The sequence below is a fragment of the Leucopleurus acutus genome, assembly GCF_964270905.1.
Source record: "Leucopleurus acutus genome assembly, chromosome: 13".
Taxonomy (NCBI): domain Eukaryota; kingdom Metazoa; phylum Chordata; class Mammalia; order Artiodactyla; family Delphinidae; genus Leucopleurus; species Leucopleurus acutus.
In genome coordinates, this window is record NC_139155.1 from 82,756,620 (window position 1) to 82,774,315 (window position 17,696).

Here is a 17,696-nt window from a genome sequence, read left to right on the forward strand (position 1 = left end):
ACACATTTGACAAAATATTTTAGAATAAAATAATCCATGAACAGGCACAAGGTATTTACAGTAACAACTGTGAAAAACATAAAACTGATGTATTCTTAAACAGTAAAGTCTATTTATAAATTTTTTTGTCGTGAATCCGGAAGACTTTCAGTTCTGCTCATTACCCTGGTCTGAAGCCCCGACAGATGGTGTGTAAGGCCCAGGAGTAGGAGGTGCAACTCTAACACATTTGGCAAGTAAGGACCATCTGTTGGTTTGAGCTCACGGGGAAGTGAAGGGCCAGATCTTGGGGTTAGGTGCCCTTTCTCCTCCCCCTGCTTTCCCTCCTCCCCTCCCCCTCCCCCCCCAGGGAGCGTTTACTGGGCTCTTGCTATATGCTGGTTGCTGTGCTCACTGTTTCTTGGGCTTTAGCTCATTCCCCACAGCACTGAGTATATTTCTGGGCACACACAGTAGGTTTTCAATAAATGTACCTCCATCTTGTGCCTCAATGACCTCTCTTCTTGTGGCAAGCATTAGAACCCAACTTAGGCAGAAAGGGGAAGTTACGAGCGGGTCCTGGGGTCTCGGGTCACCGTACTGCAGGGAGAGCAGGCCAGCCCACCCTCAGCGTTTGCTCTCAGCTCGCCTCTGCTGTTGCTGTCACTCTCTGCAGAGCTGAATTTCGTCACTCAGTGGGAACTCGGCCACTGACAGTCCCCAGATTTCACACCAGAGAGAGGGAGTCTCTTGCCCCAGCTCTGGTGGGACAAGCCCAGCCCTGTCCCTCTGGCTCTCAGGTCAGCTGAGCTGACAGTGGCCAGGAAGCAGGGGACATGGTGTAGTCCTGACTGCTGGAGGGCCGTTCCCAGAGAATCCAGAGCTCTGTGAGTCTGTCCCCTGGGGCCTTCCAGGTGGTGACAGGCTCCTCCATGTCACTTGGGCCTTTACCTGGCCCTGCTTCAGAATCAAATGGCCAATAGTGGCCTCACTGCCCTCAGAGCCTGTTGGGATTGGGCCTGGGCCTGGCCTGGAGACCACAGAGCGGGAGCCCTCTCAGCTGGACACCTGCCTCGATGGGTAATATCAGAGCCAAGAGCCAGGTGAAGACTGAGCTCTACTGGAGACGGTCCTCAGGCCCGCCTGGACCCCAGGCCCACCTGGAGAGTACACCAGCTCCATGGACCTCACGCAGCCTGCTTGGGTGGGGCTTGTGTGGGGCTGTGACAAGAGGACCGAGGACTGTTCTGTGGCTGACTCTTGCAGGAGAGCTGTAGGTGCACCTCAACACCCAGTTCAACAGTAATCATAGTCCTGAGCCAGGCCCTGGGCTTTCCATATATTGTCTGATGTGTCCCCACAGCCATCCTGTGACGTAGGCACTGTTGGTATCCCTGTTGTACAGATCTGGAAACTAGCTCCAAGGGGTTCAGTGATCTGCCCAAGCTACGGAGTAATGTGCTGGGGCTGGGATTCGCATCAACCCCACACCTCAACAAAGATTCATCACAGGAGAAAAATAAAGGGCTTCACGTGGAATCCTTTCTGTGCGCTCACTTTAATTCTCACAACAATCCCCTGAGGCAGACCCTGTAATTATTTCCATTTTACAGAATAGGAAGCTGAGGCCCTGAGTGGTTAAGTCACTTGCCCATGATCACCCTTCTTGCAAGTGGCAGAGCCAGGGCTCACAGGCATGTCCCTTTGACTCCAGCTTCTGTATACATAACCACTTCCCCGCCATGGTCTGCACAAAGTGTGTCTTAATAACCCTACAAAGCGGCTAATGGTCTGATTAGCAAAAATCCAGTTAGTGGATTATTAAGATGATTTCATATTATTATTAGCATTTTGTATGAGGTAAAGTCAGCCTCATACAAAAAGTAGGTTTTCTTACCACTTAAAGGGCCTATTTTTGGAAAAATCTGACCCTGTGTTAGAGAGCAGAGCGCTATTTTTATCTGACTGGCGTGGGTCCCTTGCGGCCTCCAGAGTTTTTATGGAAGCAATTAGCGACGGCCATCCACCTGTGCCACATCCCATTCTTCTGGCTCTGGTCACATGCAGATCTAAAGTTACAGGAGGGCCACTGGGGAGACTGTGGACTCACCACCCTCCCTCCCTCCCTCCCCCCAGAGATTTCAGACAAATTGCCAGGCATCTGCCCTGTCATCCACGAGAGAATATCATCGTCATTAAGGCGGGTGCCCTGTACCACCGGGTTCCACATTTGAAATTGAATTTTCCATTTGCAGCTTCATTTTGGAGGGAATTTACTTAACAAGTTTACAGAGACCCTAATCGTATCCTCGCTGTAATACCCTCCGGAGGTCCGCAGCTGGGCAGCCTTGCGGTGCATTGTGTTCCTGACTGACTGCTGGCTAATAACGATGTTTCTCTCATTGTTCTAGTGCCCTGGAGGCAGCAGTTTCTCTTGGGGGCGAAGACCTGACCCCATTCTATGGTCTGGTGTCTGGTGGCAGGGAAGGAAAATTCTACAGAGTAACTATCCTCAGAGTAAACACTTCCTGGTAACATCTAGTTAAGTCTGTAAAACAGATGTGCCCGGGGTTAACCTTCTTGCTTTTTGCCAAAGCTGTTTTCCCCACTGAGCTTAAAATGTACTTTCTAGAAAATGTCCTTGAAGTCTAAATGGCTGCTTCAGACTTAAGCCAAAAATGCATGTTGTGTTTCCACTTCATTTCCACATAGGAGCTGGAAGACTATTTTTACTATTCTCAGCTCCGTAGTCAAGGTATTGATACAATGGAGACCAGAAAGGTGTCGGAACACATCTGCCTGTCGGAGCTTCCTTTTGTCATGAGAGCAATTGGCTTTTACCCATCGGAAGAGAAGGTAGGTAGAATGAAAACAAGAACAGCCGTGCGATGTGTTATTTATAAAAACGACCTCAGGGAGCAATCATTATAGGTCAAAGTAAAAATTTAACACTATTCTTACGTAAATGGATCAGAAAGGAGGTCCTGGGCATAGCAGATGCACTGCTTAGAAACAGACCTGCCATAAAGATATTCTTGTAAGGCGGATTCCTTACCAGAGTTTGATGTTGGTAAGAGCATGGGCTTTGGAATTAGACAGAAGGCCCCTAGCTGCATGAGGACCAGCCTCATCCAGTTCAAAGAGCTGATGCCCGCACAGCACTTGGCGCAGAGTAGGCTACGTAGGAAGAGCTCAGTAAATGCTCGCTGTTGTGATCCTTTCCCTGTAGTTGCCATTCACCTGGCCTGTGTGAATGGGCTGCTCCTGCGAGGTGGGTGCTCATCCCGGGCTGCGGATGGAGCTCAGGAGATGCAGCCGCTCCTCAGAGCCTCGTAGCACACCCCATCTGTAAGGGGCTCCCAACAGGGACCAGAGGAAATGGTCCTCGTGGAAACTGGGGCTTAAAATGCAACTGATTGGGTTCTCATCGTAGAAAGTTTGGAAAAGATACACAAGTGGAATGAAGAAAATAATTACCTATAATCCCAGTACACAGAGACAACAGTTATTGGTATCTTCCTGGATTGATTTATATATAATGTGTGTGTGTGTGTGTATATATATATATATATAAAATTTAAAAAAAACTAATGGGTACCATATTGAATATATATTTTTATCCTATATTTTCACTTGATATTACGTAATACGCATTTCCCATTTCATTAACAATTCTCTGAAAACTTGATTTATAAAGGATATAGCTTAATTTTAAAACTTTGTCTGATTTAGAAAATAGACCTGTAAAGAAGAAAATAGAAATGCCTCAGAGGTAATCATTATTAACATTTTGGTGGACTTCCTTCTATTGCTTTATGTTTAGATATAGATAAACAAAGAATTGTCACTATATGGTGTCATTATATGGTGTAACATTTTGCAGAGTACGTGTGTATGTATATGTATACGTGTATAGCAACATTCTCAGTAACTGTTGTTTTGTGAGCATGTGGTGAAAATTCCTCGATAATATGCTTTTTACCCCTGGCTTTATTAAGATATAATTGACATATAACATTGTGTGCATTTAAGATATTCAATATAGTGATTTTATATACGTATAAATTAAAAAATTATTACCACGGTGTGGTTAGTTAACACATCCATCCCCTTGCATAGTTACAATTTTTTGTGTGTGATGAGAACTTTAAAAATCTACTGTGTTTGCAACTTTCAAATATACTGTACTGTATTGTTAACTAGAGCCCCCATGCTGTACCTTACATCCCCAGGACATGTGTATCTTATAATTGGGAGTTTGTACCCTTTGACCACTTTTCACCCATTTCTCCCACTCCCCACCCCCTGCCCCTGGCAACCACCAATCTGTTTCTGTGAGTTTGTTTGTTTTTGTTTTTGTTTGCAGTACGCAGGCCTCTCACTGTTGTGGCCTCTCCCGTTGCGGAGCACAGGCTCCGGACACAGAGGCTCAGCGGCCATGGCTCACGGGCCCAGCCGCTCCGCGGCATGTGGGATCCTCCCGGACCGGGGCACGAACCCGTGTCCCCTGCATCGGCAGGCAGACTCTCAACCACTGCGCCACCAGGGAAGCCCTGTGCAGAAACTTTTTGGTTTGCTATAGACAACATACTTTCGAAAGGCTGTATACTCAGTTGATCCATTCCCCAGTTGACAGACACATAGGTTGTCTGAAGTATTTTGGCTGTCAGAGACATGGCTGTGATGCACATCTCTGTGTATGGTTTTTGCATACTTCTCTGATTATTTTCCTGGGTCAGAGTCCTAGAAATAGAATTACTGGGTCAGAGAATATGAACTTTAAGGCCCATTGCCAAATAGTTTTCCAGAAATGTAGCATTTTGCAGCTCACCATCAAACATACATAACTCCTGAAACCCAGCTAAGACTCAATGTTCACATTAGGTGTCCGAGCACATTTTAGTGATGTGAGCTGTGGTCCCAGTCATTTCCCTTGGCTTCAGTGGCCTACCCAGAATCACCTTTTTTTGGGTGCTCCAAGTATGACTGGAAGGTGACTTTTATTCTCCAAGTAGCATCTGGAGAAATGAGTTTTTAGAGCCCATAAACCCAGCTGAGTCTTGAATGAGTACCTTAAAAACATCAGGGGGACTTCCCTGGTGGCGCAGTGGTTAAGAAGCCACCTGCCAGTGCAGGGAACACGGGTTCAAGCCCTGGTCCGGGAAGATCCCACATGCCGCAGAGCAACTAAGCCCGTGCACCACAACTACTGAGCCTGTGCTCTACAGCCCACAAGCCAAAACTGCTGAGCCCCCGTACCACAACTACTGAAGGCCACGCGCTCTAGAGCCCGTGCTCTGCAACAAGAGAAGCCACAGCAATGAGAAGCCCGCGCACCACAACGAAGAGTAACCCCCGCTCGCTGCAACTAGAGAAAGCCTGCGTGCAGCAGCAAAGACGCAACGCAGCCAAAAAAAAAAAAAAAGTCAGGGATTCTTTAAGCTCCTCAAAAGGTCTTTTGACCAGTGTTCATTCTGTAAAAGTATATGGTCAGAAACAGAAGCAACTACCCGTAAAGTTTGTGCAACCCACATAAAAGTGTTCCCTAGAGCTGTGTTTCTAAAGCATGTTCCTTAGAACGTTGTTTCCCAAACTGGCAACCTGCAACAGAATTACCTGGAGCATTTATTAAAAAATCAGATTCCTGGGCCCCATCCCAGATCTAGCCAATCAGAATCTCAGTGTATGGGGCCTGGGAGTCTGCATTTTCCACTTTGCCCCTTACCTGGTAGTCCAGCCGGGAAGAGGCCCTCCTCCACAGTGCCGCACAGACTCAGTTGCTACCTGCAGTGTCTAAGGATCATATTCATATGAAACTCACCAAAATGCCATCATGGGGGCTTCCCTGGTGGCGCAGTGGTTGAGAGTCCGCCTGCCGATGCAGGGGACACGGGTTCGTGCCCTGGTCCGGGAAGATCCCACGTACTGTGGAGCGGCTGGGCCCGTGAGCCATGGCCGCTGAGCCTGCACGTCCGGAGCCTGTGCTCCGCAACGGGAGAGGCCACAACGGTGAGAGGCCCGCGTACCGCAAAAAAAAAAAAAAACCATCATGAGCCATATGTCTCACATTTCCTGTAAGCACTCAGGAGCCTCTCTCTGATGGCTGCAGATCCAAGCCTTCCTACTAGGGAAGCAGCACTGGGTAGCGGCTGGGAGCACAGGCTCCTGGGTCAGGTGGCTCTGGGTTTGACTCCTGACTATAACCACTCGCCAGCTGTGAGACTTGGTCAAGTTTCGGAACCTCTCTAAGCCTCAGTTTCCTCATCTGTAGAATGGGGCTAATAGTAGTACCCAGCCCCTGGAATTATTGTGACGATTAAATGAGTATCTGATTAGTACAGTACAGGGCACATGTTAAATGTTTGAAAAAACACCATCCAGTGTTATTACCTCCACCATCCATCCCATCCTCGTCTCTGGATGTGTGATTATAAAAGGCCTTTAGAGGAAGGTCTCTCTGACCCTGTGGATCTTTGTTTATAATACCCTCTCTAAAATCAGTTTTTTATTTTCTTGATTTGTCTGGTAAAGAGACTTTATGTAAATGGCCGAAAGTCATCACGCTGATGGCAGCCTTCTCACTCAGGATTCTTGATTTTAAACCCTGGGCCCGTGTAAATGTGTCCTCTGCAGTCCTGCTTTGCCGATAAGGGAATTCTGGGTGTTTATCCTTTGTGACTGTCACCCACCTGCCACACGAATCGCTGAAGGAGGAGAGTGGCACAGAGTGGCTGTGGTTTTTCTGCTTCCTCTAGAAGTAAGAAGTGTAATTACCAAAGGCTCACTCCATTGTCCTATCATTGGCCAAAAATAATAAAGCTTAACAACCTATCGAAATCTTGCTGATGAGTAAAAAGTACCCAGAGGGACTTCCCTGGTGGTCCAGTGGTTAGGTCTTGCTGCTTTCACTGCCAAGGGCCCCGGTTCAATCCCTGGTTGGGGAACTAAGATCCCACAAGCCACGCAGCGTGGCAAAAAAAAAAAAAAAAAAAAAAAAAGCACCCGGAAAAAAAGGTTAGTCTGCAACAAATGTTATAAAGTGACATGGAATATTATTTTACCCACATTAAAATGGTCATTGCAAGGTTGTCACTGACTGTTGTGTCACTGACTGTTGTGTCCCCCCCACACCAGCTGCTAAAAAGGGGTTTCAGTGCCCCACTCAGTGTCTTCATAAGTCCCCTGGAGTCCAGGGTTTTTAATCCACTTAAAAAATAAATTTACTCTTTGGAGATGTTTTCTGAAGGCCCCCGATCCAGATGTGGCCACATCTGAGTGCACACACTGTTCGCTGATGAATTAGTTTATATCTGAAGCTCCGAGGGGAGAACTTTTTGATCTCTAGTTTCCATCAGATTTATAGCGATTTTAATAAAAATGTTTTTGGGGCTTTGAAACTTCTAAACCCAGGCTTCGTCATGGTTAATGAAACATTTCCTCTTAAGATGCAGCTGTTCCCCCTCCCCCGAGAAGTGGCATGAAGAAGTATGTGCCGCTGATAAGAGTATTTTCACACTTGGTTACTTGAAAGACTTAGAAACACAGACTCAAGCCAGCCCCCCAAGGCTCTACATTATTTATATTTTTTCTTACGTCATTTTAACTGCCTTGGGGATTTGAATCTAGTCAGTGTGGTAGATTGAAGCCAAATTATACAAGAATGTAACCCTCCCCAAAGAATCCCTAACCATTCCCATCTTCTGCAGAACACAGCCAAAGAGTTGAGGTGGGCTGCTCTTACAAATCTTCATTTTTTTTAAAAAAGAAAGATCTGCAATGTTTATAATGTTATAAACCCTAAGTTTGGGTTCCTAAGTTAGGGCTCTTCACAGTTTGTATAGCTGATTTCACATATGAGAAAGTCTCATCTTCCAGCTCTACAGATATATTTTCCTCCCCGGGACTTTGGAATATCGTGTTGGGGCCTGTGCGTCACGTGTGTCCCCTGGTCACTTGTGGCTATGTTTCTATTTAGCTTGCAGAGCGTTATAGATTCTTGATAGGTTTTTGCAATGAATTAACAGCAGTTCGACCACTTAGTTCTATAAATTGAGGCCAATCCTGGCAGACAGGTGTGTGCCCAGCAAGAGCTCACATCGTGGAGGCTCAGCAGATCTTGGTCGGACGAGTACACGAATGAACGATATGCTCGCCAGTCATGTTTGACTGCAGAAACAATAAGGAAGACAGAATCCCTGACATTATTGTTTGATCTCAGAGTAATGAATAATAGCCCTAACTATTTGGTATACTCAGCAGCTGTAGCCTCGTTTAGGAGGGTTTGGAGAGGAAATAATCACTTAACTTTTTAAACGTGCTTACCTTTGGACCCAGCAATTCTGCTTTTAGGAGTATATCCCGCAGGAAAACTCAGGCAAGTGTAACAGTGATGTACTGCGGGATAGTTTGTAATAGTGAAAAATTAAAACGACCTTAAGGTCCGTTGATAGGAGATGGGGTGAATCAAGTAAGGCACACCTACACTCAGTAGTTATTAAACAGTGAAATTGACATATGATTCTTTTTTTTCTGTTCTCTTTTTTATTTTTTAATTTTATTTATTTGGCTGCCTCGGGTCTTAGCTGCAGCGCACGGGCTCTTTGTTGCCGTGCGCGGGCTTCTCTCTAGCTGTGGCACGCGGGCTCCAGAGCGCGTGGGCTCAGTAGTTGCGGCGCATGGACTTAGCTATCCCGTAGCATGTGGGATCTTAGTTCCCCGACCAGGGATCGAATCCACGTCCCCTGTATTGGAAGGCGGACTCTTAACCACTGGACCACCAGGGAAGTCCCTGACCTATGATTCTTGACTCAGAAAGAATGTGCTGGTTTTGTTGTTAAAGGACAAAAGGAAAGTTGCAAAACAGTATGTAAAGTATGACCTCATTTCATTAACAATAATATATAGATCTCATATATGCCTAGCAAAACTGAAAGAACTTCCTCCAAACCTTTAACGACACTGACCTCTGAGGCACGGGATCCGTGAGAGCTTCTACTCTCTACTTTCTACATATCACCCCCGTCAGCTGGGGCCTCTGGTACCAGCTGGAACCCAGCCCTGGCTCCCACCCATAGTCTGAGCTCGGGGCTGCCCTGGGGGCTCGCGCTCTCCGGGCCTCGGGGCTCCCCCGTGTGCGTGTGCACACTCCAGGTCATTCCAGACGTGACGCTCAGCATCTTCCTCCTTTTCCACAAACACAGAAAGCCCACCCACACAAGACAGCTACCCTGGAACACTGGGAATCACCAGAAGGGTTCACGCATAACCGCCTTCCGCAGCAGCTTACCTAAAACTCCTCATTAGACCTTCTCCCCCGTGCCGATGACCACCCCCAGGGGGGCTTCCTTGCTGGTCTTGACCCCCCACCGAGCTCTGCTCCCCCTCTTCCTTCCCTGAGGAGCACCCCCTCCCGTCCCTCTGTTGGCCGTGCCAGTTCAGCTCTTAGCTTCTATTTCCAAATCTGCAGTATAAGCCCATCTCTAGGGTTTACAAATGAAAAAACTTCCCATTTAGTCGCATCCGCTCTCCTTAGAAGACCATCGTGGCTGTAAATTGCCGGGGAGAGGGGAGGCTCATACATGCATTTCTGTAGAATTTAATTTTTCTTAACTACAAGCAGTAGCTTGTATTGCTTTTGTATTCAGAACAAAACCCAGAAAGATAAACGAACAAATCCTCCCCAAGCCTTGTGTGCTAATCTTTGTGGCTAAACGGCAGTCCCAGCTGGGATGGAGGGAGCGTAGCCAGGTGGCACAGCCGCCCACCGTAGGAGGAGGAGAAATTTGAGCCAACGGTCATGGGCACAGTTTCCGCTCTGATGAAGACCCCAGGGGAATTGGGAAATTTGCACTTTGAAGAAAGGTCCTCAGTGGGTTGGATTTGTTCTGAAGCATAAATATCACGAGGTGTTTCCATCCTGAAAGTGAGAGAAATGGCCCACTGCTGTCGGGAGGCCTTCCTGGTCCACTGAGAACCCTACTCCAGGGAGCACTGCTGTTGTCACACTTCCAGCACCTAAAGAAAGAAATACTAAAATGCTGCGCGGCCACTAAAAAAGAATGCAGCTGATGATATCAGTAACACCAACAGCGGCAACAGCAGACCAGCCCTTCTCGCTTGAGCGCTCGCTGAGAGCCAAGGACCGTGCCAGCCCCCCTGGCGTTTAGTCCTCACGGCAAGAAGATGCTTTTATCATCTCCATTTTACCAACCAGGACAGTGAGGCTTAGGGGGATGAGGAAGCGTGCACGGCCACTCGGGGCCGCGGTCTGTACCCCAGCTGGCTGGTCTTAGTGCAAACAAAAGTCAGGACATCAAACACTGGCTATTGCTGAGGGATGGGGACTGGTAGAGCACTTTACTTCTATTCTTTACATCTCCAGTGTTTGCATTTTTTATAACAAGCACATATTCATCTTTACTGGTTTTATGATGGTAAAAGAATAGATCATAGTCATGGTGAAAATTACATTTTTAAAAACTGATGGCATTTGCTTTGTTACGTGCCTTTGCCATTGCTTCACCTCTGTATTATATTTCTTTTATTTTTTGGCCTCACTGTGAAGCATGTGGGATCTTAGTTCCCCGACCAAGGATCAAACCTGCACCCCCTGCATTGGAGGTGCGGAGTCTTAACCGCCGGACTGCCAAGGAAGTCCCTATTTTTCTTCCTTTTGTTATTATTATTATTATTATTATTATTTTTGGCCACGCCTCATGGCTTGCGGGATCTCCCCTGACCAAGGCAGTGAAAACGCAGAATCCTAGCCACTAGACCACCGGGGAACTCCCTATTTTTTTTCCTTTTAATCAACTTTATTGAGATATATCACATATCATACAATTTACCTATTTAAAGTGAGTCAATGGCTTTTAGTATGTTCACAGGGTTGTGCAACCATCACCACTATCAAATCCTAGAACATGTTTATCACCCTAAAAAGAAACCCTGTACCCATTAGCCGTCACTTCCCATCCCCCCTCCTCAGCCCCTGGCATCCACTAGTCTACTTCCCATCTCCGGATTTGCCTCTTCTGGACATTTCATATAGATGGAATCATGTGATGTGCGACCGTTTGTGTCTGTCTTCTTTCACTGTTTTCAAGGTGCATCCATGTTGTAGCATAATCAGTACTTCACTCCTTTTTCTAGAGGAGTAAAGAAAAGAGAAGCCACTGCGGTGGCTTCTCTTGTTGCGGAGCTCGGGCTCTAGGCGCATGGGCTTCAGTAGTTGTGGCTTGCAGGCTCCAGAGCGTAGGCTCAGTAGTTGTGGCACACGGGCTTAGCTGCTCCGCGGCATGTGGGATCTTCCTGGACCAGGGCTCGAACCCATGTCCCCTGCATTGGCAGGCGGCTTCTTAACCACTGCACCACGAGGGAATTCTGTCATTCAGATTTAAAAACCTTTAAAAACATTCACCTGGGGTGGGGAAGAATCCCTGGAAGTGCTTGCAGCCTGGGCCCCATGAGGGGCTGGACAGAGGTCACCATAAAAGGCACTGGGAATGGTGGTGTTGTCATCTCTGAGTCTCCCCCCGGCTGGCAGACAGCAGGGAGAGAGCGCTGTGGCCCAGCACCAATGGCTGGCCTTCTCCTGGGTCGGTGTCCAGTGGGCAGGACCTGACGGGAGGCAGCTGTTGTGCAGATAGTTACTGGAGAGGGGGGCAATTGTGAGTGACAGAGTGATGCGCCAACAGCAGAGGCATCTGCAGCCCTGGAAGCTGCTGCCCAGACCCTCCTTCCCTGCCCCAGGTCAGTGCGAAACGCCGCCGCGATGGGCCACACAGAGGGGGTGTGAGGCGAAGAGGATGCTGTGAGGAAAGACTGTCTCCTCATTTGCCAGGGACGGTCTAGAGAGCACTAGGTGTGTCTAAGGAGGAGGGAGAGTCCTTCCAGCCCGCGAGTCTATGAAACTATCACAGAAGAAACCGACGCGCACCAGGAGCCCCTTTATAAAGACGAGGAATGGCGCCAGTTCAAGTGTATCATGTTCCTCTCCGTTTAACAGGGAGGTTATAAAACTTAATTATAAGACACAATTCTAAGGCCATCGGTAGCTTCCTGTGGCTGACAACAGGATCGCAAACCCAAAGGCCTATGCGGAGAATGACAGCGGCAGGAGTAAAGCAGTCCTGGGCCAGGGGACCCCGGCCCTCCAAGGACAGGCCACCCTCATGTCTCGGGGCCTGGGCAATGGTACCAGCAGAGGTCCAGGGGCCGACTGTGTAAATGTTTAAAAGTTATAAATCAGGAATTCCCTGGTGGTCCAGTGGTTAGGGCTCTGTGCTTTCACTGCCGAGGCCCCAGGTTCAATCCCTGGTTGGGGACCTAGGATCCTACAAGTTGCATGGCGCGCGGCCAAAAAAAAAAGTTATAACTCAAATGACAAGCTGTTGAATAGATACTCGGCCTCGACAGTTCTACCTTTTTTTAAAAATTTTAATTAATTAATTAATTTATTTTTGGCTGTATTGGGTCTCGTTGCTGTGCACGCAGGCTTTCTCTAGTTGTGGCGAGCAGGGGCTACTCTTCGTTGCGGTTCACGGGCTTCTCGCTGCGGTGGCTTCTCTTGTTGCAGAGCACGGGCTCTATGCGTGCGCGGGCTTCAGTAGTTGTGGCTCGCGGGCTCAGTAGTTGTGGCTCACGGGCTCTAGAGCGCAGGCTCGGTAGCTGTGGCGCCCAGGCTTAGTTGCTTCGTGGCATGTGGGATCTTCCCAGACCAGGGCTTGAACCCGTGTCCCCTGCCTTGGCAGGAGGATTCCTAACCACTGCGCCACCAGGGAAGCCCCCCTTTTTTGAGTTTTAAGAGAACTTCTTCCATGGCCTCATTGTGCCCATGGTGTTTCATTCATTCAGTAAACGTTTCTCTGGGCCCCCACGATGTGCCGGGCTCTGAGCAAAGCTGCTGTGGAAATAGAGGTGAACACTATTGCTACAGCTTAATGGAGGCGACAGATGTGGGCCTGAAGAATTAGAATATGCCTCACAGCTGCCACCCACCATTGCTCTGTGATGAAAATCACAAGCCGGGTGCTGATTTTTTTTGGCATGAGCATCACCTCCGCTAGCCGCTGTGGTGTAAGAGCTGGTTCTCAAAGCTGTGGCCCCCAGACCAGCAGTCTGTGTTTTTTCTTTTTTCTTTTTTTGCGTTACGTGGGCCTCTCACTGCTGTGGCCTCTCCCGTTGCAGAGCACAGGCTCCAGACGCGCAGGCTCAGCGGCCATGGCTCACGGGCCCGGCTGCTCCACGGCATGTGAGATCTTCCCGGACCGGGGCACGAACCCGCGTCCCCTGCATCGGCAGGCGGACTCCCAACCACTGCGCCACCAGGGAAGCCCCAGCAGTCTGTGTTTTAAGGGGCCCTCCTGCTCATGTTGATACCTGATAAAGTTTGAGATCCCATGCCTTAAAGCTATACTTCTCAACCTTGGCCACACATTCATATCCCCTAGGGAGCTTTTAAAAACTATGACTGCTTATACTCCACCCCAGAACAATGAAATCAGGATCTCTGGGAGTGGGGCCGAGGCCTTAGAATGTTTAAAGCTCCCTGGGTGAATCAAAGGAACCACTGCCTTAGTGGATGACAGGCCGGCGTGAGAATGCCAATAGTAGGCCGGGCTGAGCCAGCCAGAGCGCTCTGGGCGACCGTGGGGCCTGGGAAGGCTCTGGGCATTCCATTCGGGCTTCGAGGTTCCTCTCCCAAGCATGAACCTCGTTTAGACACGTAGCAGCACCTGCCTCTTCAACTAACCCAGAGTAGGCTCGGGAAAGAGACGTCATGATGCTGAAGCTGCCGGCTCTCTGCCTGTTGAGCAGTGATCTTCGGCCAGTCATTTGGGGAAAGAGAGTAAGAGGTGAGTCACCTACAGAGTGGTTTGTGCCAAGAACGTTCCCTGAGATCTTTGGAACGCTCCGGGTGTGAGTAGCTCCAGGCACGTTTGGATTCCTTCTTTGTCCTCTTTGGGTTAGTCTCCTATTTCTCAATTGAGTTTGAATCGTATATCGCGTTTGTAAAGTACACGTGTCATGTACGTTATAATTTATGTATAAATTATAATTTATGTTATAATTACATGCATTGTAATTAGCAAGGGCATAGGAAGTTTAAGAATCACAAGAACAATTACTGCCGGTTGAGTGCTGACTGTGTTAGGCACTGTGTCAGCATTTTAGATACATTGTCACGGTAAGCCTCAGACCAGCCCGCTGCAAATGGTTTACCCTATTACTCCCTTTTTCAAGACAGGAAACTGAGGATAAGGAATGTTAAGTTACTAACCCAAAGTCATATAGAAAATGGCAGAACCAGGTTTTGAACCTAGGTCTGCCATCAAAGATCGTAGTGTTAGCCCCAGTCTCCTTTGGCTCATAGTAAGTGGTAGCACATGCATATACTAATAGTATTGAAATCATATAGTAGAATCTGTAAATAATATATGCTACTGGATAGTTTTATTTATACACAAAATTGTACATAATTTAACATGCAGTTGTACATAATATAAACTCAACAAATGCTGTATATGAAAAAGCTACTTGCATAGTACCAATTATGGTTCATTTGTATCCATAACCAATGATGTTATATCTAAAGACCATTCCTGGAATGTTGCATTGAAGATATATGGCTTCTTTGAAAATATTAGGCGATTACTAAGATACAGTGTAAAAAGGGGAAAAGCAGGATACAAAAGCAGGATACAAAAAAGGATATATACACGTACCAGTTTTGCAAAAAAAAAATAGACACATGTGTTTTATATGCATGGGAAAAAGTGGAAGGAAGGTACCCCAGATCTTTCACAGAAATGATGGCTGGACTGCAAGAGGTTTGTATTTTCTTCTTGATACTTGGGGCAAGACCAAGACACTAGGATGTTCCAGACAGGCTAATATTTGGCGTTGCTTCAAACTGGTGCTCTTTCCATTTTTGTTCTACATTTATTTAGTGGACAGGGAGAAATTGGCTATCTATTGATAAATATTGTGTACAAATATAGATTCTCTTCCTGATTCATTCCTACAGACCAAAGAAGTTCAGGTTCTGGGGGGAAAAATTATTTCCCACTTTTCTGTGGCTCTTATTCTCTCTCTCGCTCTCTCTCTATCTCTCTGTAAAATTCAAAACCCTGCAATTTGGAGGGACACATATTAGTTTCAAATGTAGACACTAAAATAAATTACTCATTTCTAGCCCTTTGTCAGGCACCGTTCAGGTTTCTGAATTTTAGCCGGCTGCAGTGTGCGTGGTACAAAAATACTGCACAGAGAAGGCTGATGGGAGTGGGGAGTGGTTTCGTTTGTTTCTGTGTTCTATTTCTCGCCTCCTTGCATTTTGCCAGTTACCCAAGGAGCCCTGTGTGGAGACCTGCATTAACTGGCGCCACATTTCCATTTGAATCCACAAATCCATTGAATCCACATGTCAGCACTCTGCTCATTCTAGGAAATTTGGAAAATACGCAAAGAGTGACTTTCCACATCAGAAAGCAGCCCTCACAGAATGAGTTGGGAATTGTTCCCTTTTCTTATGTTTTTGGGAGAGTTTGTGGGGGATTGGTATTCTTTAAATATTTGGTAGAATTCACCAATGAAGCCATTTGGTCCTTGGTTTTTCTTTGCGGAAGCTGTAAAGTTACTAATTCAATCTATTTACTTGTTATAGGTCTGTTTAGATTTTCTCTTTCTTCTTGAGTCAGTTTTGGTCATTTGTATCTTTCTAGGAATTTGTCCGTTTCACCTAAGTTATCTGATTTGTTGGCATATAATTGCTCATACTCTTTTTAATCTCTGTAAGATTGGTACTGGTATTCCCTCTTTCATTCCTGATTTTAATAATTTGAGTCTTTTCTCTTCTTTTTCTTGGTTAGTCTCGCTTAAGACTTGCCAACTGTGTTGATATTTTCAATGAATGATGGCTTCTTAGGTCTTCATTTTAAAAATTATATCACATAAGTTGTATGTATGTTACATAGAATCTTTTGAGTATATAAAACATTGCAGGATAAAGATGGAAAAGAAAGAAAGGAAAAAAGAATCATGGTGCAGTTAGTTGCCTTAAGAAACTTACCACAGCCTTAGGTCCTGTATTTGAGTTTCACACTGAATTATTTGCTTGTTCATCTAAACTAATTTCTAAATTCTTCAGGATTCCATCTTTTTTTTTTTTTTTTTTTTTTTTTTTTGCGTTACGCGGGCCTCTCACTGTTGCGGCCTCTCCCGCTGCGGAGCACAGGCTCTGGACGCACAGGCTCAGCGGCCATGGCTCACGGGCCCAGCTGCTCCGCGGCATGTGGGATCCTCCTGGACCAGGGCACAAACCCGTGTCCCCTGCATTGGCAGGCGGACTCTCAACCACCGTGCCACCAGGGAAGCCCAGGATTCCATCTTTTAAATGAAACTAATATCGTCTTCACAAAGCAAGGATGTAGTAGATACACTGTGAGATACTTAGGTGAAAAGTGAAGAAATGAAACACTGTTCATGCCAATGCTAATAGTATTGACCAGTTGGACAGTGGATCAAAGCTGCTGTAAAATTTGGTACCACAAAGTGGGTGGCTTCACACAACAGGAATTTATTCTCTCATGGAAGTCTGAAATCAAGGTGTCAGCAGGGTCATGCTCTCTATGAAACATGTAGAGGATAATGTGTGTCCTTGCCTCTTCTATCTTCTGCAGTTACCATCAATCCTTGATGTTCCTTGGCTTAAGCTGTATCCCTCCAACCACTGCCTCAGCCATCACATGTCCATCTTGGCCCTGAATGTCTCTTTCCTCTTTTTATGAGGATACCGGTCATGTTGTATGAAAGGCCTACCCTCCTCCAGTACAACCTCATCTTAACTAATGACATCTGCCCTGAGGGACTGAGGGACTGGGGGTTAGGACTTCAACCTATCTTTCTTTGGAGGGGGGATACAGTCAACTCATAACATACATGTTCTAAGCTAATGGTGAACATTTGTCTGTTACTCTCCAATTCTTAGAAGTCTATCAAAGTGTCTTTTCTGCTTACCATGGTCTTTTTTTTTTCCCCCCCTAAACCTCTTTCCTAGATTGAAGATATGTTTAATGAAATCAGATTTAGTGAGTATGTGGACACTGGAAAACTAATTGACAAAATCAACCTACCGGATTTCTTCAAAGTTTACCTTAATCACAGGCCACCCTTCGGTAACACCATGAGTGGCATCCAGCGGAGCTTTGACATTCTTGGTTTTACCAATTCAAAGGGAAAGAAAGCTATTCGAAGAGAGGATTTTCTGAAACTGCTTCAAACCAAAGGTAAATACTTAAATAGGTATATCTTGTAACACCCTTGAGCCATTCCCACTGGAGAGAACTGAGCTGGGAGACAGAACGCCCCCCCGGCATCTCTAATTTGACTGGACTTCAGCTGCGAGGATGCCGCTTACTGACCCACGTGGCTGGCAAACACGGGGTAAAGGGAAGGATGCCGGGAACCAGAAGGATGCAGTTTATGTTCCAACTTCCTGGAGCTGCAAGAGTCAGGGCCTTCACTCGTAAAGCAGGAATACAAGTGCCAGCCATCAACCTCACAGAGCTACTGCGAGACTGGGTTGCATTTGTGAAATAAAACCACACCAAAGTAAAACTTTTCATTTTTACCTATTCTTTTTCTCATCGTACTTTAAAAAAAAATACATTTATTTATTTATTTTTGGCTACGTTGGGTCTTTGTTGCTGCGCTCG

The 17,696-nt window shown here is 46.6% G+C and overlaps 1 protein-coding gene across 1 annotated transcript in view; it reads left to right on the forward strand.

Moving 5' to 3' along the window:
• CFAP251 (cilia and flagella associated protein 251) overlaps positions 1 to 17,696 on the forward strand; it is a 68,795-nt gene that overhangs the window by 48,938 nt on the left and 2,161 nt on the right. The window contains exons 18-20 of the mRNA XM_082853545.1: positions 2,391 to 2,481; positions 2,692 to 2,835; positions 17,039 to 17,267. Of these exons, the coding sequence (XP_082709671.1) occupies positions 2,391 to 2,481; positions 2,692 to 2,835; positions 17,039 to 17,267 (464 nt within the window). The remainder of the gene's footprint in view (positions 1 to 2,390; positions 2,482 to 2,691; positions 2,836 to 17,038; positions 17,268 to 17,696) is intronic.